At 52.6% G+C, this 27518-nt stretch overlaps 1 protein-coding gene across 2 annotated transcripts; it reads left to right on the top strand.

The window, feature by feature from the left end:
* The first annotated feature begins 231 nt into the window (after positions 1–231).
* Sdb (SAXO downstream of blistered) lies at positions 232–27383 on the top strand. Of its 2 annotated transcripts, XM_076819932.1 has the most exons (7): positions 232–5313; positions 11862–12133; positions 12627–13019; positions 17299–17738; positions 18153–18355; positions 18449–18913; positions 19007–27383. In XM_076819932.1, the coding sequence occupies exons 1-7, from the start codon at positions 1663–1665 to the stop codon at positions 26399–26401; spliced, it is 12819 nt and encodes a 4272-aa protein (XP_076676047.1). In that variant the 5' UTR covers positions 232–1662; the 3' UTR covers positions 26402–27383. The 2 variants fall into 2 exon arrangements, with proteins under 2 accessions (XP_076676047.1, XP_076676046.1); XM_076819931.1 differs by having other exon boundaries at positions 18449–27383.
* The last annotated feature ends 135 nt before the right edge of the window (positions 27384–27518 follow it).

Genomic DNA, 27518 nt, shown 5'->3' on the forward strand with positions numbered 1-27518 from the left:
AGAGGTTTCTAGCTCAAGCAGCATAGGTAAACAGTAGAAACAGACAGGGACCGTGGGACGTCCTCGGTTTGCCAGAGAAAAACTACCAAAACAGACAGTTTGGTCATTCCCGCTGGTGTTACATAACAGCCTGGAAGACAGTGTCTGTGAATGAATCGGCGATTACCATCGCTCGCATCCATGGCGCCTGTGTATCGAACGACGCCAATGTTACGGCATCGGGAGGAGTCGCCACGTCCCTGCATTTAGCGAGAATCAAGGAGATCGTCGGAGGATGGAATTTAAAATTGGTGACGGAGGAATCGAGCGCTTGGAGCGCAGCGACACCGAGACAGACGCGTGCATAGCAACTCGCGGGCTCGTCTAGGCGGTTATACAATATTGTTGATCCAGTATGTGTACTCTTGGAGCGTTTGCTCACCCGTGCACGGCTGTCGTACGTGTTAGACACTCTCAGCCATTGGAGCAGGGTTTACGAACGTGAGAGGAGCAAGTGGAATTGGAGGTGGGGCATTGGAATACAGTGGATTTGAATTGGGAGATGGTTGGATCGCTGGAACGATAATTCTCGGAGCCGGGTCGCTCTTAAACCCTTCGGGCGAGAAAAACACGTGTTCCGAGTGGTTACACCCGCCGCCTGTTTAGGTAATATGAGCGCGAAGCATTATTGCCAGTGACTCAGGCCTAAACAGTCTCCATTCGTGAGTGATTAAAAGGTGAACCGGCGGCTGGATATAGACAGAAACCCGTGGCATTGGAGCGGAAGGACGGGCGCGTTAATTGTATGCTTAATGGGACTCGTGACGGCGCGATGGTAAGAGGGAAAACTAGAGCAGGTGAAAGAGAAGCGGCGGGATCGCATTGTGCGCGATAAGGAAGGCTGCTCCTCTCGCTGGAAGGGGTCAAAGACGACCAGGAACGGACCAGGCGAAGGGGAACGAGGCCGCGAGGTGCACGGGAAGAGAAGTAAGATCGTGCCCCGTCAGCCCACGCGAACGGCGCGCAAATAAGAATCCGGCGAGAGGATCGTGTGCGTGCACCGCGCGCACACACAGAGAGGCGAGGACGCGGAGCGGGCACGGGTACGCTACGCGGTAACATCCCACGCCGGGCGACACGCGAGAGGAGAAGTAGGGAGGCCTGGATCGGCGTTCTCCAGGCAAAAGAGCCGTGCTTCGCTTACGCCGTGGCAATGGTAGTGACGAAGAGGAACGGAGCACCGTGTGGTCACTAGGGCCAGCGAGCCATCGTCGATGCCACATCGACTCGCGGTACCGGACCGACAGCATCGGTTCGAGCAGGCATCTTCTCTCTTACGCGTCTCGCGTTACCACGTTCCGAGGGACCATTTGACACGGGGGGCACCGAGCGGTGTGCGCGGACAACAGGGGCGAAGAGGGGCCAGCAGGGAATCGGCAGGTTACGCACACGAGAGCGAGCCTTCAGAGACAGGAGAAACGAGTTTGCGAACGGGGTGAAGCTTCAGTGCGGCCCGAGAGATCGCCGCGCGGTTCCGCGAGGCCCCGCGCATCCTGCGACACCGTCGCGAGTAAACACTGGGACAGTTTCTGCTTTCGTGCGCGACCATCGCGAGTTCCGCGTGTATAGTTTCGTATGAGACGGCGAGTGGTAGCCAGTGAACGCTGACAGAACCGTGTTAGAATGACTATACGCAAGAAACCGAGTGGCGGCAAGGGGAAGGGTAAAGGGACCACTAAGGAAGTCGCGACAACATCGTCCACCGCGGGAATGACGACCGTCGAGACGGTGGAGGTGGTGTCCTCGACGAGCGTCGTCGAGGAGGCCACGCAGGTGGTGGAGAGCGAATCCAGGAGCAGCGTGGTCGAGGTCACCAGCGCCAGCCGCGAGGTCATCATGGACTCCAAGGGCAACGTGATCAAGGTCATCGATACGCCCCCGCAGAAGGTGGGCCAGAGCTCGTCCAGCTACAAAACCGGCAAGAGCTCGCAGGACTTCATAGCGCAGGAACAGACGCAGTCGATCAAACAGGGCAAAAATGTGCGAGCAAGCCCACAGAGTACAAAGGAGATTGAAATACACTCGGAGCTTCTTCGAGGAGGAACGACGGGGCAGATGAGCAGCAGTGTGTCCGAGAGTCGAAGCGAGTCTCGCGCGGAGACCGTGCAGGAATCGGTTTCTTCTACCACCGTGGTGGAGTCGTCGTCTTCGATGGAGGACCGTTATGGTCACCAGTCGAAGACGACGACATCCAAGGGAATGGCGAACGGCGCCCCGCGCGTGGAGACGTCGTCCAAGTCGTACGAGAGCAGCCAGGCCAGCAAGGAGACGCACGAGGCGAGCACGAAGGATGGCCAGACGGTGTCAAGTACGACGAGGATTCGGGAATCAGGCGAGAAGGTGGACGACAACGGAAGGGTGACGGGCTCGCAGAGCCGCACCGTCGACAGCGAGACCACGGTCGTGCCCTCGGATTTGCCTCGAGTTAAACACGCGGGTGACGTCAGGACAGCAAGTAACAAGGTCACCCTCGACTCATCCGCTGCCGATGCCAGTGAAAGCGCAGTGAAGGGCAGCTCCAAGATCGACAGTGTCGGTGAAATTGTCAAGCGTTCCGGCAAACCGAGCCAGTCGACGTGGGACGGCACGTTTATTAGCGAAAGTTCGGTCGGGGACAGGAATATCGGCACGGAGACGCCTCGGGGAGATCGAGACAGCCTCGACAAGGCGAAAGTAGATCGGCTGCTTTCAAAAGTGGGCGCGCAGGGGAGCGAGTCCAGCGTTGAAGTCTCTGAGCAGACGTCGGTGATCGATCAGCGGATGTCGTCGTCCACGGTGGTGTACGACAGCCGAGTCGTCGTCGACGAGGGCCGCACTTCCTCCAGCAGCGTCGAGACCTACGATCGAAACGTCGCCTCGATTAGCCGCGGCGACGCGATCGATTACGCCGCTGCACAGAAGCAGGTTACAACGGAGGCGCCCTCGAAGGGCTCCGCTCGGTACGCGAAGCCAGGGGACTCCGCGTGGGACGGCACCTTCGTGACGGAGAAGCAGCCAGAGCCTAGGAAGAGGAACGTCTCGGATGCCTCCGTCTTCCGCCATCTAGCTGGGGACAATGTAATAGAGTCGACGCAGAGGGCTGACTTCAAAGAGAGGAGTTCGGATGGATCGTACGAGAAGAAGTCGTCGAACGTCGTGCACTTGGTGCAGGGGGGCACGGATTCGTCGAGATTCATATCCGAGGAACGCAGGGATGTCACGGAGGAGATTTGCGTCGATGGGAAACGAATTGACGGAGACGTTCCGAAAGACAAGTCTTTACCGACGCGAAGGATCACGAGACCAGGGGATTCCGCTTGGAACGGCCAGTTTGTGTACGAAAAGCCACAGGACAGTGCGAAGAAGTCGTCGACGGACAAGACTGTTGTCAGGACCAGCGAGAAGCGACAGGACTCTGTGGATGTCCAGGACGTCACAGAGGAGCAGAATGTCTCCAGCATGTCCGAGTCTGTCACGAGCTCTTACGTCGTCGAGTACGCGACCTCCACGGACGAGAAGGTGAAGAACGTCGAGAAGGTGACCTTCGCCTCGGAGACGATCCTGGAGGAAGATGCTGGGGACAGCGGCAGCCCTCGTCGACCGGGGAGTGCGGAGAAAACGGTAAAACGGGACTCGACGCCGCAGAGCTACAAACCTGGCCAGTCTACTTGGGACGGGAGGTTTGTCCACGAAAAACCGCAGGCTCCCGAGTGTCGTCGGAAGCCAGAGGGCCGAAGAACCACCGATGCCGTCGTCATCCGCGACGTCACGGAGGACAATTCGTTAAATGAGGCTGAAGTCTCCACGACGTCCTACGTCGTCGACCATTCATCCAGTCAGCACAGTTTCACCGATGTCAAGGACTCTAGTCTCTCTTCCATACAGGAGACGTTCGTTTACGACGCGCATCCTGCGCGACAGGACGGGCCATCGAGCAGACCAGGAAGCCCAGAGAAAACGCCCAAGGGCAGAGACGTTAGGGTTGTGAAGCCTGGCTCGTCGACGTGGGACGGGACCTTTGTCAAGGAAAAACCATCAGAAACGAGGAGGCCTCCTAGTAGGGAGTCCATCCGCGAGAAATCGGTCGATAAGGTTCACCCCGAGGCTGGGATTCTTCCCGCACCGCCGTCGAGGAGACACGTGAGCGATACCACAGTGGACGTCCGCGACACGAAAGTGTCGAGCAGCTCGGAGGTCATCAGCAACTCCGTCGTCATGGAGCAATCGACCACCCACGAGAGCTACACCGATTCCTCGAATTTGGATTACTCCACGAGTTCCGTGGAGACCGTCATCGTCCGCGACGGCGTCCCAACGACCACGCAGAGGACTGTGAGGATCGAGGAGGGACCTAAGAGCCCTGAAAAGAAACCCTTGCAACCGAAAGGTCGCGAACCTCGGCAGGAAGCTCCAAAATCACCTGAGAAGCGTCCAAAGAGCCCCGAGAAAACAGACAAGTCTGTACGACCTTCGAAACCAGGAGCATCCACGTGGGACGGTTCGTTCGTGAGCGAGAAGCCAGCAGGGAAGCCTGGTGATAAGAAGTCGCCAACGGATCTTAAGCAACGTCCCACTCAGATATCACCAAGTGACGTGAAAAAGGTCCCAGGGGAAAAACCACCGACTTACATCACTGAAAAGACGATCACCCTGTCGGATACTTCCAAGGACGTTCAGACTTCAGAGTTCGTTACCTCTACTACTTTGGAACGCACTCTCCTCTCCGATTCCAAGACCCTAGATTCCTCCAACGTCGTTTCGACCACCGTGGTCCTCGAAATAGACGACAAAAGAGGTCCCTCTGAGCCTGGGAAAGGGCCTCGAGAGGCTTCCCCTCGATCCGCACCTCAACGCCCCGAAGATGAACAGAAGTCTCCCGAAAGGAGACCCAAGAGCCCCGAAAAAAGTGCCACGGACAGGGCCACCAGACCAACTAAGCCCGGCGCTTCTACTTGGGACGGGTCGTTCGTGAACGAGAAGCCGCAGGATCAGAAAAAGAAGCCCACAGATCGTGACAAGAAACCCGGCGATCAGGAAGCAGGGCCGAAAGATAAACCGCGAGGCAAAGTTAAAGCAGATTCCCCGGTGCCCAAGGGCGATACCACTAAAGTTTCGATCGTTAAGCTGGACGTGGAGGATGTGAGGGACGTGAAAGACACGACGGACGTGGAAGTGGTCCAGCGATCTTCCTACGTGATCGATCAGTCGTCCAACTTCACCGCGGTGCAGGACGTCCGCGACGTGGTCGAGGAACGTGTCATCAGCGAATTTACAACGGACACGCGTAAAGACTCGGTAAGTAACGACCAGTCATTACTCAATCTCTTTGTAATCACAGTGGAGGATGTAGGTAACAGTGGTGGACGTTGTTCCGCCGAAAGATTATCGCGCGTCCAGCCAACAATGGCCCCCTGTTCCTTTATTCAACCAAGCGTTGCATGCGAAGATGAAGCAACGCGACAATGGTCTTTGAAATTTTTGTATTTACTCGAGGAAAGGGGTGGTTAACTTTCTGGGGGATAAATGGATAAACACTTTCGATGCCGCCTGGGTCCCCTTAGTTTCCTTCCTTTTCGGTGTTGACGTTCCAGAGGAAATAAAGTAAAAACGAAGTAGGTTCGCGCAGCTCGCGGAAGACGCTCGACAGGTACTTTCACTTCCAAAGCAGGCGAACCTCGTAGGTTCTCGAGCGTTATTCCGCTTGAAAATAAAGCTGACGTAACGTAGCCAGTTGGCAGGACGAAGGAGGGAAATATGGCGTGCGAGATGAGGTCGCGGTGCAGGGTCAACTCGCGACTCGAAGCCACTGAGAATCGAAGCGAAGTGCTAGCTTTCTACACCAACAGATTTGGGGAAAAATTGTTATTCCACTCTCGACAGGTGTCACGTATATTTGTTCGCAAGTCGATACACATCTCGCCACCAGGGTCGGCGGAGCAAATTCTTCCCGAGTGTCGAGTTAGGGGAGTGCAAATTAAAAGATCAAATTTCAACAGCCTAAAAAACAGTAGTGCGCAAAGAGAAAAAAAATGGTAAAATGCCTTCCAAATTCACGAATGTGGAATTCCACGCACAGCAAAATCTCAAGTGTGGAATACTCCACATATTCCACGCAACTCACGTCGACTCGCGGTAGAACTTGGCGGTTAGGAAATTCAAAAAATTACCCCTTGAAAATCAGGCTATTTTTCGATCCTGTGTTATAACTCGCGAACTGTAAGAAATAGAAAAAAAGTTTTCAGACAAAAATTGTTTCTTTTAATTAGCACTGCCATTTGGGAAAAGTGATACGCGAGTTATAACACAAAATCGGAAAATAGCCGGATTTTCAAGGATCAATTTCGCCCCCTTAGAGTAAATTTGGGTAGCAAACAAAATTGCGTAATGCAATGGATACCTATATATCCTCCACATATCCCTAAAGTTTCATAATTTTTTTTAATTTAAGGGTTTGGGATCTCCCTTTGTCAGTCGAACCCCTTCGATTCGTAACGCCCACGCCGTGGCTCCACATTCCTCGCGCAGGTTCCTAACAAGATCACAGGGATCCTCGTGGACGCGGTGGCACCGCGAATGTTTCTATTTACCATAGTTCGTGCGGTTAGGGGCCGATCGCGCCAGCCGCGTAATGGATTCCCCGCTCGGGGCGCCTGACAGCGCCGCGCCGCGATTCCCGGGGGCGAATTACGTACACAGAGGGACGATTTCGAGCTGGAGCGACGGTAAATAGTTATTAACTCGCTCGAGAGTGGTGCGCACATTGAAATAATAAGAGGCGCAATGAAATGGGTGCGAATGTCTGTTCGGTGAGGCGGCTAATAAGAGCCAGCAGGATCCCCGGGGGCATGTGTCGCGCACACGCAACGGCAATCACCTGCAATCGACTTCAATCGACCGTACGTAAAACGTTAATAATTGCAGCCACCGCGGCCAAGTTCGACAGTGATCTCATCCTCTAGATTCCCGCGTCGGTTTCAAAACTCCGTCGGCCTCCCGACGCGTCCACCAGCCTCGATATATCACGATCGATTCACCGTGCTCGCTTCTTAAAGAAACGCCTTCGGCGACCTATCACCCGCGCTAAATTTCGCGCTCCCGTCACGCGTCGAGTCATAATCGTGCTCGCCGTTTCGTGCCACGAGCGATTGATAAGCAAGCCATTCCATGGAGCCACTTTTTCATGGTCGCTGCGCGATAAACGGGAGCAGAAGCGTAACCGCTCGCAAAACAAATTCCAGTCGATTGTTCGGGGACACCTTGCTCCTTGTCCTGTGCACCTGCGATTGCCAACGATACCCTGCAAACAATTGCCGTGCAGCGTTGCGACCGAGTTTGGAAGTGATGTCACCGGCCGTTTGACCCGCGACCAATTGAATTCCACGCGATGATCTCCGATCGGTCTCGCTCGAGATCATCCGTAATACGCTTCGGCTTCTCGCGAGTAGTACACAAGCCGTGAGTCAATATTGTTAGCTGGAAATCGTCACGGCCCGCTCGGCGAGGTGAATTGTCAATGCCCAAACTCGTGAATGATGTCAGCGTGCACGAAGGCCTGTTTCGCGCTGCCAATGGAATTCCGTGAGCAAGCGTGCGCTGGTTCCGTGTAACCTTGTCCAGGTTGATAATGCGAATCGTGCGGCGAGCGGCAAACCTGGGCGGGGAATTTATTACAGTGGACGTATGCATCGTTGAACGCGTAAATACAGCGCAGGGGACGTTTAATTCTGGCACGCGATCAAAGGGTCTGACGATCGATCGAGATTACACCGTGTCGATCGACTGTTTCTTCGTCTCCTCCTTCGCCACGAACCAGTGGATTTTCGGTGAAACCTTTCACGCGACCGTTATCGGCACACGTGAGCACGTCGGCGTTGCGTCACGACTTAATCGTTGGACATATTCATCTTGCAGCCGAAACGGCGCTTTAAAGTTTACCGCCAAGCTCCGCCTGATTAATCTTTACGATGTTTTGAAGCAGCGTTTAATATCTCCGCAGTGGACATTGAATTGCGGTTAATTCCGCTATCGATTCTTCTTCTAATGCGAAGGAGGGAATTGATAGCGTCGCCAGTGTGCTCGGTGATTGCGCAACGCTCTATTGAAAGTTGAACTATTTCATGGAACATCTAGTCGATATTATGTTCCGAAATAACCAGCTTAGGAAAATTACGTCCCGAGAAGCTTCCAATTCACTCTGGAAACAACTTTCTTCACTTCCCTGGGCTATGATCGACTTCGACATTCTTCACCGTCAAGAGTTCCCTTCGGATCTAGTCTAAGCTTCGATTACGCGACTGATATCCTCCAACGAGGCTTCAGAGGTGACTTTTCGACCAGGAAGTCTGTCCATGGATTTGTACTCGTAGCCGTGACATCGACGTCGAGGTCTCAGAGCGGTCGATGAACATACATTCCCGGTGAATATCAATTCCTTGCCCCGGCGCGTCGAGGGTGAATTCAACAGGTACTCGCGGGGGTTGGAATTCAACGACTCGCCGCGCCTTTTATTTCCCTTTCGATCCAATTAACGGGACAATCGAAATTGGATTCATCGAGCGTCTCTCGACGGGAGCGCTCGACTTCATTCCACGCGTATTTCGTTTCGACGCGCGATCCCTACCCTCCCCGCGGCCTTACGGAATAATTCGCGAGAAAGATTGCGAAGGATCGCAGATTTACGTGCATCCCACGTAATGATTCGCGCGTCGAAGCGAGAGTCACGATCTCGTGGGTGGTGTTTGCCAGATACGTGGGCGAGCTAGCCGGAAATTCATGCGACCACATGGCAGATCCGATGATTAGTTATTAACGCCTCAGAGATTAACCCGCCCGCGAGCTACGGCTATCGAGCTAAGGATCGAGAATGCAGCATTTAGAAACCTGAGTGATATTGGAAGCGCGGCCCGTCGTTAGTGGAGCATCGTATCTCGCGTGACGCCAGCGTCCTCGTGGAAAGTAGACGAGAGCAGCGTTGTTTTCGATTGTTCAAAGTGCAAACAGCTAGTGAATCGGCGCTGTCACGCTCCGCGGGCACGTGTAATCGCGTTTTCCACGAGCGGCCGTTGTACAGCGAGTTTATACCGGTGCACGCGCGGCTGGTGCATGTAATAAGCTCGTTACACCGAAAGTGGAAAAGAGCCCTCCGAGGTGAAAATTTCCACTGCCTTCCATTGGCTGGAGTCCCCAAGTACTCCTCATTAATTAAACGATCGTTCTTTAGCGCCCGCTCGATGAACGGCGGCTGTTCTTTGATGTTCCGTAGGCAAAATCAACCTTTGTTATTTAGAGTTCCTTTGGCGAGCGTTGCGACCGCTCGGGATCCCCTGATACAGCGCAAAGGTCAGCTTTCGCGGCATTAGTAAACGTTACTTACCTCGTTATCGAATTACACGGTTAAGCTGGGGAGCGAACGTGCTCGCCAAGTATAACGATCGACGCTAACGAACCGAAAACGGCTGCACATGAAGCTAATTTCAAAGCGACGAACGATTGTCTCTGCTTGCGCGTCGAAGCGCGGACTTAATTAAAAGGCAACCGCTCGGACTCCGTCTTGGATTCTTTTACCCGCCAGCCATTCGGCAAATCCACTCTAACGATTTCTACGGCTCTGCAGCACCGCCGGGCATCGCCTCGAATCATTTTCCACCGAGGGGGGAAAAAACGCGACCGTTTCGTGGAATATCGACTCGAACGTTCGTGAAATAATTGAACGGGCAATTTCGTGGAACTCGCGGCCCCGAAATCGATGCGAGCGCGTAATCTCCGCGCCATCGATTAATGATGGGATGAAATCGGCGACAATTGTTCCCGGAGTTAATTAAATTCGTTCATCCTCGCTGGGGGCTTCGCGACACGCTTTCACCGTGCTCGCTATGAACGAAAATTTTCGCGTCTATTATTTTCTGCTCGGCGAGAGAGAGAGAGAGAGAGAGAAATTCCTCTGCTTCGTGGTTCCTTTGGGAGGAATGCCGTGGAGAATTTCTAGCTTATAGAGCAGTGAACGAATTGAGGTATTCCGAGGAAAGTGACGAACATGTTCTTCGAATCCTTCGAGGCTCGCACCTTTCAATTAAAGGTTCGCCGGGCACGCTGACCTAAAATCAAGATGTGAAGAAAGAAGCGCTCGTCGGAACCGCGCTCCGAGGCCCATTCCCTCGACCTGGAAATTCATTTACTGAAAACTTGGAAAGCATCCTTTCCCTCTTTAAGCTGTCGCTTTGATAGCGCCTAACGTTTCAAGGAGGTACACTGTACAGTGTATCGAGCGAATTGCGAAATGATCCCTGGAATTTCAGTGCCCTCGGGATCCAAGCGCGCCACGAGGTGGTTCTGTCCTTACGTAGATACCATCGGCGAAACTGAATACTCGGGGAGCGCTCGCGAGGGCAGAAGTGGCTCTGGATACGCGATACGATGCAGGCGCGTGCATAAATGCCATCTGCGCCGATCTCGCGTTACCTGCATTCCGTCCAGCTAAACACCGTCGTAGTTTTTAATTTAACAGACCCCCGGACTTCATCGCGCAGCGCGTTCCGAGTCGATTAACGTACCGGCTCGCGATTTCCATGTAACTGTTGCCGTGAAACGACGAGCCTTCGATTATCGCCTTCTCCTTCATCTGACGCGGTATTCATCTTCGCGGCGCCGATCTCGATGCGATTCACGTACGCGGCTCGCGGCTTGTCGGGGCGAATTGATCTCGTTGAAACTCGGGAGCAATGAAATCACGAGTCTACTTCATCGGGACTAAACTACAGCCGCGTTGGTTCAATCGGGTATCATCGGTGCCGGGCGCAAGTTGAACAAAGGGCTGGCTTTCAGCGAATTCGAGCGGCCCTCCCCGCGCTCGGGCCAGTCGCGTGTTGCAGGCTAGAAAGGTGTTTATTGCGCGCGATTCTGTGTGCGTTTCGCCTTTAACCGTGAGGTCAGCAATTTTATATGCAGACACGTGAGAATTGATCGCTCTGCCGTGAACGACGCGTCGAATTTTATGCTCGTCGTGGCGCTAAAAGAGGCGGTGATGTAAACGCGATCGAAACGCCGCTCTGTATGCTGATCCGAATGCGCCGAGTTTCCTTTATTTTTCCGCCAGGCAATTCGATACCCGAGCAGCAGCTTCTTTACTTTTATTCGTGTTTTATACGTCGACTTAAAAATTATTACTTGTGAACCTCACGAGGTAAATGGTTTAACGAATCTACCATTGATCGCATGTTCCCGTGGAAAGCTTGCAGGGAACACGGCTGCATGCAATTCTCTGAGGCGCCGCGACCCATTTGGCGAACAACGCGGTGCTTTGAACCGGCCGTGAAAGCGCTTGTAATTAGCGAGGTGATAACCATTTTGATTAGCTGAATCCTCTGTAATTGTCTTCGCGACGGGGGCGCGTAGGGCCGAGTTCATTGACAGAGCGAGATGGGATTAGACAGAATTAACAGGCAGGGCAGATTTATTTAAGGCTACCCTCGCATCAAGTCACTCAAAAATAGGCCATTTTTGGGATTTTATCTTTAAACTTTAAGAACTTTCTTGGCTTGTTGAGTTCGCATAATTCAAGGCATTATAAATTTCGCAGAATTTTCTGTATCATCAGGACAGTTATAGCCATTAACAGGCAGCTGTATTAGATAAAATTTCAACAAAAGAAATTGTATTATCTTGAATGATGTACAAATACAGCCTAAAAAAGTTTTTAACACTATGACGTTTACTTTTTTTAAAATAAAATCTTAGAGACGTCCTATTTTTTGAGCGATGTGCTTTTTAAACTTCTGTTTAAGTGAAAGTTGCGTATTTTATCATTGGGTAACGTGCCGAATAAGAGTTGCCATTGTTTTCCACAGAGAGATGTCACCAAGTCAACGGCCGAATTCATCGACAAAGAGGTGACGAGTATGGTAGCGCGGGATGTCGTCGACGACACCCGGTTCGAGAGATTCACCAGCACGGAGCCCAGGTCTCCAGCCGATTCTCCGCAGAAAATTTCGCCAGAAAAGCCTGGTTATCCGCGCGGGATCCCTGGGCTCAGGGAGGAGGAGCGAATCAAGCCGATTCCAGCTGCTGGCAAGCCGAGTCGGCCTCAGCAACGGGAGCAGAGTCCTGGGGAGCCTAAAAGGTAACGCGTCCACGTGAAATTAGCGTTCTCCAATTAATATTATGGATGGAAGGGCATCGTGTGTTCGAAGCACTTAAGGCACAGTGGTATTACGAGGCGATACGTTGCTCGCGATTCATTGGTGCCGCTGCTTTTACGACCTCACTGTTCCTTCCACCTACAATACACCTCGAGATTACACCCTCTGCAAATGGTAACCCCGCTAGATGCAATCAACGAATGGCCGATGCTCGCGCGGAAACTAACGCAGCGTACACAAATATTGAAATTTCCAACTCATTTTAATTAAAGCCAGAGCGCGTAGGAAGTTGGAGTATCCTCTAAGTTTCTGCCCGGTGTGTACTCGCCAGTTCCTCGTTTCGAACGAGGTTACGAGCACCGAAAGGAATACCACCATGGATTTCTCTGCTCATGCCCAAGAAAATGGGCCGCTTGATAATAATTCCTCGATAATTCGATTAAGCGTTTCGACTTTTCCGTTGAATTTCCACAGACCTTCTTGGGGCAGACCACAATCGCCGGAGAAGCCTCGCGATTATGTCTCGCCCACGGGAAAACCGTTGCCGGCTGCTGGAAAGCCGAGTCGCCCCGAAGAAAGGCCGACTCCTGGAAAAGCACCGCGACCCGAGGAAACGGCTCCGGCTGCTGGGAAATCCAGCCGACCGGAAGAGAAGCCGAAGGGCCCCGAGAAGCCTGCGGAAAGGCCAGCTGCTGGGAAACCGAGTCGAACGGAGGAAAAGCCGAAAAAACCGGAGGATACACCGAAGAGGGGTGATCAGTCACCTGATTCCCTTGACGAGGACGAAAATCGACCGGGAAAGATTCCCGACATCCTGTCGAGGATCCCTTTGAAGGAGCAATGCATCTGCGAGCTGTGCACCTGCGGGTGAGTGACAAATTCCATTATATTGTGGCGACGAATTTGTTCTGACCTGCGCTTTGATATTCAAACGAACCCTTTAGAATGCAAATGTTGGTATTACATTCCTAGACGGAGCCCTGTTGTTCGTTTTAAACATGCTATTGCTAGAGTCGGGTGTTTAAAGGGATTCTATGATAAGGGACCGTTCTTAAAAGTACAAAAAGAGAGACACGAACTAACGTAGATGAGCCGTACCCTGAATCTGTCCTGCTTCGCGGCACGCACGCTTCAAAATCGTTTAGAATCCTATCTAATTATCATCGCGGTATTTGTGGGGCATTTGCTCCTCTCGCTATGATAATATTTACTCCGAAACTCCGAACAATCAGTATGCGCACTATTTGCTTTTAATTCAATTAAATTTGCATTTATAACGTGCGTTGTTTCCCCTGCCAGCTGATTCCACGATTCAGAGCAGGATTAAAATGGATGATCGTTGATTTATTAGCTGTGCTCGGTGTTTCCGCGAAGATGTGTAATTAATGCCATTGAGGGTGTCCGTTGTTGAAAAGTTCCGTGATCGGAAGCATCAATCGCTCGCTCTATCCATCATTGCGATCGCAGTCACGGTCTTCGTCGCGTTGCAGCTTCGTTTCGTCATCGTCACCATGCATGCATCGGTTCTTTTTAAAGATCTACAAACACCGCGATTCGATACCGTAACCACCTACAGGATGCTCCACTCCGGCGCACAGTGTTTGGATGCATAGAGGAGAAAACATAACTTCAGTATTTCTCAATACTTTAAATTATTTTTTTTCATGTTACTTCTTAAATATCAAACTTAATACAATCTTAAAGAAATAATTTAATATGACTTTTTCACAAATAGTAATATTACTAATGGCGTTATAAATTAGTATTTTAACATACGTAGAAAACATGATTTTGGTTATATATTTTGGAAAAGTATTTACGTCATATATAAGGTGATACTACACACGTTTATAATACATAACACATTTGATTATTAATGTCCCCAAAAGTGAAAGAAAAATATTTTTACTTTGGTGAGTTTTATTTTGGTGTCTTAAACTTTGATGAGAAATCTGTCAGAATCCCGCTAGAATACGAAAGGTCTACTTCAGATGTATTTTTCTTCCGTATTAAAGAGAAAAGCATATATCCATTTTCACAGCAAGATACATTGATTCGTTGGCTACCACAAAAAAAATAATCCATACCTAAAAATCCGACTTTCATTATTTAGGGTTCTTTCCACGTTCGGACCACTGTGCGGCGTGCCTCCTGCACAACGCTACCTGACTGTTTCCATTCGCTGTTTACAAACAATCCTCGATATCTTACGCTTCCTACCGCTGCTTATTCTGTAAACACGCCCCCCATACCGTACACTTTATTCAGCTGATAAGAGCAAGATCCAACCAGGTGGATCTATGTCTCTCTACTTCCTCGAAAGATAAGCAGACGCTGAATGGGACGTAACTTCTTTTCGATAGAGTAACTTCGTTTCGAACCTGTCCGCCGAGTGAAATTCCCCTGAAATCTCGAAGCGCCCGTCCTTGGAACAAGGTCCGCATGATTTGAAATCCGCTGTATGCATACGAAGGGAGCCAGCGCGTGCACGAGGCGTTGAAAAGTGGGACACGAGACAAGCCCTTTTACGGGAGCTTGTTCTTAGCCAATCGTGATCGGCTGCTCGCTCTTCTTCCTTATTCGAACGGCGTGGCGTGGCCGCGTGATCCCGGGGCAAGGTGATCCGCGATTCAAAATTAAGGTGATCCGCTCGCAAGGATAGTCATTGTTCGGCCGAAAACCAAGGATGACGAATAAGTGGCAGGTTTCCATTTTTGGAGATTCACGAAGGTGATTCACGCTGCCTGCGAACGAAGCCGAAACTTATAATAATAATTCTCTCAGACGCAATATCGATCCGCTCAAGGACGATACCTGACATCAAGGGACAAGTGCTTGCAATCGAGGTCGAGATCTCGCCTCGATCAAGTACCCTTCAGTTTGATAAACTCTAAATCATGGAACCGATTTCTCTCGAGCCTTGATTGCAAGGAGGCCCGGATCTTTTTGGCAGAGCGTAAACAGGAGCGGCATCGACTCGCGCGAAAATTGCTCCGATAAGTGTAATCCCCAGTCGTCGCTAGATTGAAACGCTTGACCCGAATCGAGGCTCGCGCCGCGGAACGAAAGCGATCCGTCAAGGGTGGTTCAGCCTTGACCGCTCTGGGGCATCCGATCTTCGACTGGCAACGGCGCTCGAGGGCGTCGAAAATCCCGCGACCTCGGCTACCCACCGGTATCCAATCCGCGGATGATATTGATCAAATACCTGGTTTTAAATCGGTTAAACCGGCGACAGTGATTATTCAGCTCCCAGCACATCGTTTTAATCAATACTCAATTTTATGCGGGCTGCTCGCGATTAGCGGCCACTGGCACGTTTAAACTGATTAAAGTAGGAAGCCGCGTGCCGATACGATCATCGTAACTCCGGGAATCCTCGCTCGCTGATAAAATTGATACCGAACAGAGGTGGCGGAAACCAGGCTCGAAACGCGTACGAACAAAAGGCGCTGCCTTTCGCGACTTTTTTTTTTTCATCCCGTCGAACGGAGAATTACGCGGGGACACGACATTCCCCGATAATCCCGTATAACAGAGCGTGTCGGAGGCTCGCGTGCACCCAGCAAACCATCGTTCTGCATCGAAATTTGGCGCGTACGACCGGTGAGCTGTTTTTTTATCGCCTCTTACGGTGGATAGCCATGCATTCGAATCCCATCGACGCAGTGTACGTGCCGCGAGTTGCGTAGGGCACCGCTTGCGAAATCCCCCCTCGCTGTGACCGACTTGCAATTTTGCAAATGGCCCGCGCGGATCACGCCGCGAATGGACGCGGTCCTCGATCGACGGGCATCGACTTTAATCTTCGCGTTGTATATTTAAAGCGCTCGGCTTCGCGCGACAAAATCAAAGGAGCGTTCGAAGTTCTTTTCGGAGCTTCAAAGGGTGTTTGCTAGGAGCAAATGATTTCCCCGCGTAGATCGCCGATCTTTTGTATAGCCAGGCACGTTGGCATTTTGGCAGGCTGCTGTCTCTCTAATTGACATGGAGATTACAGTATCGTTTCGCGGACGTGTTACAGCGCCCATGTTTCCTCGGCTGGTTAATTGCCAATTACAGTGTTCTGCAACAATAAATACCGCGAGGCGTTATTCAGCGAGGCGAGTAAAAAGCAAAGGGTACCTAAAAACGTCATTACCATTTTAAACGCGTGCGTGTATAATGGACTTGTTACAACGGAGCAGTTCCTTCGTACTAGTAAGGGTGAAACCGCGTACGTTTCACCGAGCGAAATCACTTGTTAATTGCAGCGCTAATTCGTTATTAATATGCAATTTGCATGGGAGGATGATTAACGGCAGGTGGCAGTGATGACAAGAGATTTGCAAATGAGTGGACTAATTATTTGTAATCCCTGTACTTATTAAATGTCGACGAACCGAGATACCAGGCGATACCGCGAAGAATTCGCAAACGACGCGAAAGTTTCCATTCTATTTGCTAAGCGATCGAGCAATCTGGCTACGCTGCAGTTACCCTAAGCAAATGTATTTCAATTAGGCTTGCCTAACGTACGGCGTGCACGAAATCTAACAAAGCTATCACGAACATGCGACTCGCACGACAATGATCACGTGCGTGACTGCAGTGACGTCTCCGACTACCAGTTTATCAATGGGCTAACTGAGGTGATCTATCGCGAACGACGTGCATGAATATTCGCCAGCGATAGCTAAATTAGGGTCGACGTCCAATTAGGACCTTGCTCTAACGTCTAACGATTTTTAATATCCCGTTTCTTCCTTCAACTGTCAACCACGTGTACGTTTGATAAAAAGAGGAGCTGAGCTGGGTTGCTGAGTTCCTTCGAACAGATCGATTCGATGCAGCGTCTTCGTCGACTCTTCAAAATGCCGTCCTTCGGTACCCACGAAGCACCCGTGCCAATTCTGCAGCGCAGCGTCGCACCAGCGTTCCATGGAATGCTCGAATACTTCTGATTTTTATTCGCTGGCCAGTCCAACGCGCGTAGTCTCGTCGAAGCCACGAAACAGAATCCCAGTGCTGTTCACCCCTTGAAAAAAATCGCGGTTTTTGTGACCTGAAGTTTTACTCTGCTTTCATTGCACTCCCTTTTTTTTTTAAACGTCCGTCGGGTGTATAGACTACCACGGTAAAAAAACTGTCCACGAAACAATTGCAGGCGGCACCGTTGCCCACACAACCTCCCTGGGGACCACCTGGAGCTCCCCCGAGGCGAGCCTGTGCATGCCGTGACTTCGTACCGCGAGGAGTTTGACGAGAAGCGCGTGGACAGGCGGGCGATCTATCATCATGAGGATCACCTTCGAATGGAGGGTGATTTCACCGGGGAGAGGCGAACGGATTACGCGGTAACCAGGGGTGAAAGGGTGCCGGCGAGGAAGCCGCAGGATAACCTGAAACCAGAGGGTGAGTTCATCGGCAGGCCGAGGGAGGAAGCTCCGACGAGGGGCGAGAGGGTGCCGGCGAAGAAGCCCGAGGATAACTTGAAGCCGGAAGGTGAATTCATCGGGAGACCGCGGGAGGAGGCTCCTAAATATGGAGATCGCGAACCAGTCAGAAGACCGCAGGATAACCTTCGACCCGGCGGAGATTTTGACAGTGAGTTACCATTGCTCTGGTTGAGCTAGCTTTAAAAGTAGAGAAATGATTTAACTGAGAGAACAAGCACGGTCTGTGACACTCGAGTTTACGATTCAATTCCACTTGTGCGATAACTCTTGACGCGTACACCCTGCTTGCGTGCATGTATAATCTGTATGGTGATTTCTTGTGAATGATGCAGCAGTGTTCGGATGTCCTAGCACTGTGTGCAGCGTACGCTGAGAACTTGGTGAAGTAAGTGTGCTCTTGAGTGTGTTGATTGGAGTGTTGATAGCGTTGAAGTCGGAGAGAATGTTGGTCGAGACGATCGTGTGACTGGTCTGTATAGTTTGAGTGCACGTGGAGCTGAAGAACAGCAAGCTTAATTTTGGTTTATTACCTTGGAGAGAGGAATAACTATTTGATACGTAGGTACAACCACCTCGGAGCTGGTGTTCACCGGGGCACCCGGCGAACGACCGAGCCCTGTGCGTCGCAACACGTACACGAAGGTGGAGGGCGAGTTCCTCGACGAGACCACCAGCAGATCGGAGTACATCGATCATCGAACCGTCCAGCGCGCCGAGATCATCAAGCGGACGGACAACCTCACGGTGGGAGAGGGTGAATTCACGGTAAGCAGAAGCGTCGAGGTCGACCTTGCGACCGAGGAGGCTCCAATTAGCCGTATCTGGGGGCCGCTTATCGAGCGTGGAAATCTGCTGCAGGGTACCTCTCACGTCAAGGAGGATTTCCACGGATACGACGTGATCAAACGAGAACCACGGCGACGACTGGCGTACACGGAGGAGGACGATCGGTTCTACAGCAGGACGGACATCGTGGACAGTACCACGACCTCGCAGGAGCAGTATCACAGCTTCGACCAGACCGATTACAGAACCACGGCCGTGACCAGGCGGGAGGACAACTTGAGGTCCGATGGACCGTTCGAGGGTGTGACGAAAGACGACTACGCGGTGCCGGCGATCACCAGGAGGCCGGAGCCGCAGAAGCCCAAGGATAATTTGCGACTGGAGGGGCCGTTCGAGGGGAGGCCGAAGGATGATTACAAACCAACCAGGGGCGAGAGGGCGGACGTGAAGAGACCGCAGGATAATCTGAGACCTGAGGGGCCGTTTGAGGGGAGGCCTAAGGACGATTTTTCACCGAAGCGAGCGGAACGTCCTGATGTTAAGAGACCGGAGGACAATTTGAGACCAGAGGGGCCGTTTGAGGGAAGGCCTAAGGACGATTACAAACCGACCAGAGGGGAGAGGGCTGAGGTGAAGAGACCGCAGGATAATTTGAAGCCCGAAGGACCATTCGAGGGACGTCCCAAGGATGATTACAAGCCAGTCAGGGGAGAGCGTGCTGATGTGAAGAGGCCCGAAGACAACTTGAGACCAGAGGGACCCTTCGAGGGGCGGCCTAAGGACGATTTCATGCCGAAGACAGCTGAACGTCCAGAAGTAAAGAGGCCGCGGGATAATTTGAGGCCAGAGGGTCCGTTCGACGGAAGGCCCAAGGATGATTTCGCGCCTAAGACAGCAGAACGTCCGGATGTGAAGAGACCTCAGGACAACCTCCGTCCTGAAGGGGACTTTCAAGATCGTCCTAGAGAGGAATATACACCTGGAGAGAAACGCACACCTATTAAGCATCCAGATAATTTGTATCCTGAAGGTGAATTCGATAGACCAAGGCCAACGCCCTATGGTCCAGGTGAAAGGGCACCGATTGTTCGTCATCCTGATAACTTGTTCCCCGAAGGTGACTTCCCAGGCAGAGAACGATCACCGTTCACTCCCGCTGAACGTAGAACACCCATCAAACGCGATGACAATCTTCGACCTGAAGGGTTATTCGAAGGACGTCCTAAGGATGACTTCACGCCTAAGACAGCAGAACGTCCGGATGTGAAGAGACCACAGGATAACCTTCGTCCTGAAGGGGACTTCCATGATCGTCCTAGAGAGGATTATACACCTGGAGAGAAACGCACACCCATTAAACATCCAGATAATTTGTATCCTGAAGGTGAATTCGATAGACCAAGGCCAACGCCCTATGGTCCAGGTGAAAGGGCACCGATTGTTCGTCATCCTGATAACTTGTTCCCCGAAGGTGACTTCCCAGACAGAGAACGATCGCCATTCACTCCCGCTGAACGTAGAACACCCATCAAACGCGACGACAATCTTCGTCCTGAAGGGCCATTCGAAGGACGTCCCAAGGATGATTTCGCGCCTAAGACAGCAGAACGTCCGGATGTGAAGAGACCACAGGATAACCTTCGTCCTGAAGGGGACTTCCAAGATCGTCCTAGAGAGGAATATACACCTGGAGAGAAACGCACACCCATTAAGCATCCAGATAATTTGTACCCTGAAGGTGAATTCGATAGACCCAGGCCAACGCCCTATGGTCCAGGTGAAAGGGCACCGATTGTTCGTCATCCTGATAACTTGTTCCCCGAAGGTGATTTTCCAGATAGAGAACGAGCGCCATTCACCCCTGCTGAGCGGAGAACACCGATCAAACGCGACGACAATCTTCGTCCTGAAGGGCTCTTCGAAGGACGTCCAAAGGATGATTACAAACCAACAAGGGGTGAACGTGCTGACGTGAAGCGTCCCGAGGATAATTTGAGGCCTGAAGGGCCATTCGAAGGAAGGCCCAAGGATGACTTCTCGCCGAAGAGAGCTGAGCGTCCTGAAGTGAAGAAGCCTCAGGATAACTTGAGACCTGAGGGTCCCTTCGAAGGGCGTCCAAAAGACGACTATATGCCGACCAGAGGCGAGCGTGCTGACGTGAAGCGTCCGGAGGATAATTTGAGGCCCGAAGGCTCATTCGATGGAAGGCCCAAAGACGATTTCTCTCCGAAGAGGGCAGAACGCCCAGAAGTGAAGAAGCCTCAGGATAACTTGAGGCCAGAGGGTGTCTTCGAGAGGCCTGAGAAGACTCCCTTCGGCCCAGCGGAAAGAAGAACGCCTATAAAGCATCCGGACAATCTCAAACCCGAAGGAGACTTCGAAAGGCCAGACCACGAGCAGTATCGTCCAGCAGAGAGGCCAGAAGTGAAGAAGCCTCAGGACAATCTGAAGCCAGAGGGTGAGTTCGAGAGACCTGAGAAGGCTCCGGTCGGTCCAGCGGAGAGGAGAACGCCTATCAAGCACCCGGACAATCTGAAACCCGAAGGAGACTTTGTGGGCAAGCCCAAGGATGATTTCAGCCCTACTAAAGGGGACAGAGCTGTCGTGAAGAGGCCGGAAGACAATCTGAGGCCAGAAGGTCCTTTCGAAGGCCGACCCAAGGATGACTACCAATCGCCGGTTCGTGGTGAACGCGTGAACATCGTGAAGCGAACGGATAATCTGCGCATGGAAGGAGATATGGAGACTTATAGGTCCAGGGACGAGTACACCACGTTCCTTGTTCAGGAGAGGGCTGAGATTACCAAGTATCAGGACAATTTGCGTATGGAGGGTGAGTTCACGGACGTGAGGACGAGGGATGACTTCAAGGTGGTGAAAGGTGAGCGTGTGGACATTGTCAGGCACCCAGACAACTTGAAGCCAGAGGGTCCCTTCGAGGGAAGGCCTAAAGACGATTTCACCCCGAAGAGGGCAGAACGTCCGGAGGTGAAGAAGCCTCAGGACAATTTGAGACCAGAGGGCGAGTTCGAGAGGCCTGAGAAGACTCCATTCGGTCCAGCGGAAAGAAGAACGCCTATAAAGCATCCAGACAATCTGAGACCGGAAGGAGACTTCGAAAGGCCAGACCACGAGCAGTATCGTCCAGCAGAGAGGCCAGAAATGAAGAGACCCGAGGATAACCTCAAGCCAGAAGGTGAATTCATCGGCAGGCCTAAGGAAGAAGCTCCTAAACAGGGCGAGAGGTCTCCCATAAAGAAGCCCAAGGATAATTTGAAGCCAGAGGGTGAATTCGAGAGGCCTGAGAAGAAACCCTTTGGCCCGGCTGAGAGGAGGACTCCCATCAAGCACGCCGATACCTTGAAGAGCGAGGGAGAGTTCGAGAGACCGAAACCGGAGGAATTCAAGCCAGCGGAGAGACCAGTGGTGAAGAAACCACAGGACAATCTGAAGCCTGAAGGCGAATTCATCGGTCGTCCGAAGGAAGATGCGCCAACTAGAGGCGAGAGGGCTGACGTCAAGAGACCAGAGGATAATTTGAAGCCCGAAGGAACGTTCGAGAGACCGGAGAAGAAACCTTTCGGCCCCGCAGAGAGACGTTCCCCGATCAAGCATCCCGATAACTTGAAGCCCGAGGGTGAATTCGAAAGGCCGGAGCACAAGGGGTATAGGCCAGCTGAGAGGCCAGAGGTGACGAAGCCGAGAGACAATTTGAAGCCCGAGGGTGAGTTCGAGAGACCTCAGCCTGAGAAAGTAGGCCCAGCAGAGAGGAGGACACCCATCAAACACCCGGACAACTTGAAGCCGGAGGGTGACTTTGTCGGGAAGCCCAAGGAGGAAGCTCCCAAACGAGGCGAACGCGCGGATGTTAAGAGGCCGCAGGACAATCTGCGTCCAGAGGGTGAATTCGAGCGACCCGAGAAGTCTCCTGTGAAGCCTGCAGAGAAACGCACGCCTATCAAGCATCCTGATAATCTTAAACCAGAGGGCGAGTTCGTCGGGAAGCCGAAGGACGATTACAAGCCAACGAGGGGAGAACGCGCGGATGTGAAGAGACCAGAGGACAACCTGAAGCCAGAGGGACCCTTCGAGGGTCGCCCCAAGGATGATTTTCTCCCCGTTCGTGGCGATCGAGTCGACATCGTCAAGCACACTGACAACCTTCGAATGGAAGGGAATATGGAGACTTACAGATCCAGAGACGAGTACACCGACTTCCTGATTCGCGAGAGGGCCGAGATCACCAAGTATCAGGACAACCTGCGTATGGAGGGTGAATTCACGGACGTGAGAACGAGGGATGATTTCAAGGTGGTGAAGGGTGAGCGCGTGGAGGTCGTGAAGCACAAGGACAACTTGAAGCCCGAAGGTCCGTTCGAGGGACGTCCCAAGGATGACTACTCGCCGAAGAGGGCGGAGAGGCCAGAGATGAAGAGGCCGGAGGACAACCTGAGGCCCGAGGGAGAATTCGAGAGGCCTGAGAAGAAGTCCTTTGGCCCGGCAGAGAGGCGCTCGCCGATTAAACACGACGATAACCTGAAGCCAGAGGGCGAGTTCTTGGGAAGGCCGAAGGATCAGGCGCCGAAGAAGGGCGAGAGGGCGGACGTGAAGAAGCCTAAAGATAATCTGAGGCCTGAGGGAAGCTTCGAAAGGCCCGAGAAGAAGCCTGTTGGCCCTGCAGAGAGGAGGACTCCGATCAAGCATCCAGATAACCTGCGTCTGGAAGGAGATTTCGCTGAGCGTCCCAAGGAAGAGGCGCCTCTTAGAGGGGAAAGAGCGGATATCACCAAGCCGAAGGACAATCTACGTCCTGAAGGAGTGTTCGAGAGGCCGCTGAAGTCTCCAGTCGGCCCTGCAGAGAGGAGAACGCCGATTCGCCACGAGGATAATCTACATCCTGAAGGAGAATTCGCGGGTCGACCCAAGGATGATTTCACTCCGAAACGCGCCGACAGACCCGTCCAGAAGAAGCCTAAGGACAACCTGAAGCCGGAGGGCGAGTTCACTGGCAAGCCTAAGGACGACTACGCGCCCACCAAGGGCGAGAGGACGGAGATCGTGGTGCACAGGGATAATTTGAGGATGGAGGGTGAGATCGACCTCCGTCGGTCCAGAGACGATTACAAGAGCACCACGAAGGTGGAGCGCGTGGATGTCGTTCGTCGAGAGGACAATCTTAGGATGGAGGGCGAGTTCGTTGACATCAGAAGGCGAGATGACTACAAGGTGACCCGCGGGGAACGTAGCGAAATCGTCAGGCACGAGGACAACCTTCGACCCGAGGGTGAGTTCGAGAGGCCTGAGAAGGCTCCAGTTGGCCCAGCAGAGAGGAGGTCGCCCATCAAGCATCCTGACAACTTGAAGCCTGAGGGACAGTTTGCGCAGAGGCCCAAAGCTCCGACGCCCACGAAGGGCGAGAGAGCACCGGTCAAGAAGCCCAAGGATAACTTGAAGCCAGAGGGTGAGTTCGAGAGGCCTGAGAAGGCTCCGGTCGGTCCAGCGGAGAGAAGAACGCCTATAAAGCACCCGGATAATCTGAAACCTGAAGGAGACTTCGTTGGCAAGCCCAGGGAAGACTTCGTTTCAACCAGAGGTGACAGAGCCTCTGTGAAGAAGCCAGAGGACAATCTGAAGCCGGAAGGAGACTTCGAGAGGCCAGAGAAGGCTCCAGTTGGCCCAGCCGAAAGACGTACGCCTATAAAGCATCCGGATAATCTGCATCTTGAGGGAGAGTTCGTCGGTAGACCCAGACAGGAGACGCCCACGAAGGGAGATCGCGCTGACGTGAAGAAACCAAAGGATAACTTGTATCCAGAAGGGGACTTCGCCAAAAGAACGCCTCAGAAGGTGGGACCGGCTGAGAGACGAACTCCCATTCGTCACGAGGACAACCTCCACCCAGAGGGCGACTTCTACATGGTTCCCAAGGACGACTTCACTCCGAAGAGAGGCGATCGTGCACCTGTGAGGAAGCCCCAGGATAATCTGCGCCCCGAGGGAGAGATGGAGGTATCTCCTTCGTCGAGAGAGGACTACAGATACGTTAACGGAGAACGAGTGGAGATCCGTCGCCACGAGGATCATCTGAAGATGGAGGGGCAGATCGACGTTCATCGGTCTAGAGACGACTACAAGAAGATCACCAAGGTCGAGAGGGTGGACGTGAGGAAGCGGGAGGATAACCTGAAGATCGAGGGAGAGTTCATCGATGTCCGACGAAAGGACGACTACACGCACGTGGCGGTCGAGCGAACGCCTGGCAAGAAGCACCCTGACAACCTGCGACCAGAAGGGGAGTTTGAGCGTCCCCAAAAGTCGCCTATGGGACCTGGGGAGAGGAGGACGCCTATTAGGCATCCGGATAATTTGAAGCCCGAAGGTGACTTCGAGCGCAGGTCCCCGGAGAAAATGGGCCCAGTGGAGCGTCGCTCGCCCATTCGCCACTCGGATAACTTGAAGCCTGAAGGAGACTTCGTAGGAAGGCCTCGCGACGATTTCACCCCCAAGAGAGGCGAGAGGGCCGAGGTAGTGCGCCGGGAGGATAATCTGAGAATGACAGGCGACTTCCAGGACAGCACGTCGCAGAGGTCCACGTACACGGTAGTGCGCGGGGAACGCGCGGAGATCAAGAGGCACGAGGACAACTTGAAAGTCAACACAGGTACCATGGAGACCAAAACGACGAGCAGGGACATGTTCGCGCCGACGAGGAAGGAGGACTCACCAGCCGGCAGGACCGTGAGCCGTCGACACCACATGGAGTCCTCGATATCCCTGGGTGACGACACTTCCGCGATGTCCACCACCAACCAGAGGAATTACAACACCTTCACGAAACGCACTGCCAAGGAAGTGGCAGCTAAGATCCAGAGCATCGAGTCCGACACTAAAAGAACCATGGCGAGTGAGTCGAAGACCCTGGAGAACGGCACCGTGGTCACGAGCGTGAGGAAGACTACCAGCTCCGCGCAGTCAGGCGAAAGAGCGTCGTCTACTCAGAATATTCATCACGTGGTGGATCACCGCGCGGTACAGCCTTCCGAGGCCCCAGGTCCTCAGCCAGACTTCAGGAGATCGCTGAGCAGCCAGCAGTACTTGAGCGAGCACCATCAAAGGATTCACTCGAGCGAGCAGCAGCTGAGGTCGCAGAACGCGAGTCAAACGCGACGAGTGGTGGACGACAGATCGATCACAGACGCCCAGAATCATCGTGGATACGTGAGCGAGCACCAGAGGCAGCAGCTCGAGCGACACCACCAGGAGGCCAGCAAGAGGGACTACGTTAACACCCAGCACATGGAGTCGCGGCAGATCAGACAGAAGCAGCACCACGAGCACCACACCATCTCCAGCCAGGCTCGCTACAATACCAATCAGACTAGCAGCGCGGAATTCAGGCAGGCGATCGGCGGCCAGCCCGTAGACAAGTCCCAGGTGGACTCCGCCCTGACGAAGACCAGCCACCACAGGAAGAACGTGATCTCTTCTTCATCGGCCGATATGACGAACGCGGTGCTGCACAGACGCGGCGTCACGTCGTCCACCGAGGCGCTGCACACCATCTCGTCGACGGCCGCTGACCAGAAGAAGAGCATCTCGAACTTGGCCGAGACCGGGCAGTACATCAGCAACTCCAGCCAGAGCAGCGACCGTCGCAGCTTAACTTCCCTGCACCGCAGCAACAAGGACGGCAACCCTTGGGCCTCGTCTTCCTACGAGCGCCCGCAGAGGATCGTCCGGCAAGACAACCTCACGGTGGGAGGGAAGTTCTACTCGCACAGCGAAGCCAAGAGCTACGGGAACTTCAGCACCCAGAAGGTGGAAAGAGTCCAGAGGCAAGCGAACGTGTCGAATATCAGCCTCGGCGATGGTACCACCGTCACCTCCAGCATGTACAAGAAGGAGTACGCGCCGAGGCACAAGGGTCCTTGCCCAGCGGCACTCATAGAGGCCAAACAGGCTCCCTTCAAGCACACCAGGGACACCCCGAAGCACAAGTTCTACATGCCGGTCGTCTCGAATTAACAGCGCCTCTTTGCCATGCCATTTTTGCCATTTAGGGTTCGGGGGAGGATAAGGGGAGTTGGTTAGGTGTTTCAGGCTTTCGTAGTTCCAATGGCTACTGTTTCAGGCTTTTCAGTGATTCGAAAGAATCTACTTGGAAGTTAATTGGAGTAGAGCATGTTGAAAGGAGCATAGCTCGCAAGCTGGAGCCTCAAGCAGTAGGGGGAGTAAACTTTGGATATATTTTGTTCTTTTTAGCAATCGTGGTTTAACGTTTATTGGTAATTTATTTTGCCAGATCTCCCAAGCCCCTTGTCCGTCCCCGAAGGGATCAAATCTAACCGTAAGAGTAAGGGTTCAACTAAATTGCGGGCTGTGATGAACTCGCGTCGTTCAAAACGGCACTTGTATCGCGGGAAGTCGGGATCCACGGGAGATGGAGAGAAACGCGCGCATGAACGTACATACGTAATTATATATAGATATATACATACGCATATATGTATAGTATACTGAAATACTTATATCCTTGGGCAGGATACGATATTTGGGCGTCGGTCGTCGATAGATAGGTATCGATCAACGGCGAGGAGGAAGCTCGTACATGTGAGCGCGCGCAGATCAAACTCGTTTAACATTTTCTTTTTCACCTTAAGCCACGTGTATTACAAAGCAATAACTAGAGCTTAAATCCGTGATATAGGCGAGCCTGACCCGGCTCGCCCGATAATTAGAGTAGACGCAGCGTCGCGTAGACGTCGTAGTAGTAACGTTCTTCTATATATCTTGCTGGAAACCGTGTTGTATCACCCGCTCCCCAATATACTTCTCCCTCCCCCTTTAACACAGTACAAGTCGCATTAACTTACGTTCTATGGAATTCCACTTTGCGTCGTTCCTCCGTGGAATCGATTATTATTCTTTCCTTCGTTTCTCTGTTCGTTCGCTGGTTTATTTAGGAGGGTATTATGTTCTCGATCGAATAAAGCTGTTTTGCAATTTATTTATTTGTTTTGCATTCTCCCCCATCGAGCTGTTCTTAGGAGATAGATCGAAGGGAAATTCCCTGGTCCCTTCCCTCCTTGTGACAAGAAGGTAATTTGTATTTGGGCTCGAGTCGCGCAGCAAGATAAATCAT

This window comes from Andrena cerasifolii, chromosome 9 (assembly GCF_050908995.1).
Source record: "Andrena cerasifolii isolate SP2316 chromosome 9, iyAndCera1_principal, whole genome shotgun sequence".
Lineage (NCBI taxonomy): Eukaryota > Metazoa > Arthropoda > Insecta > Hymenoptera > Andrenidae > Andrena > Andrena cerasifolii.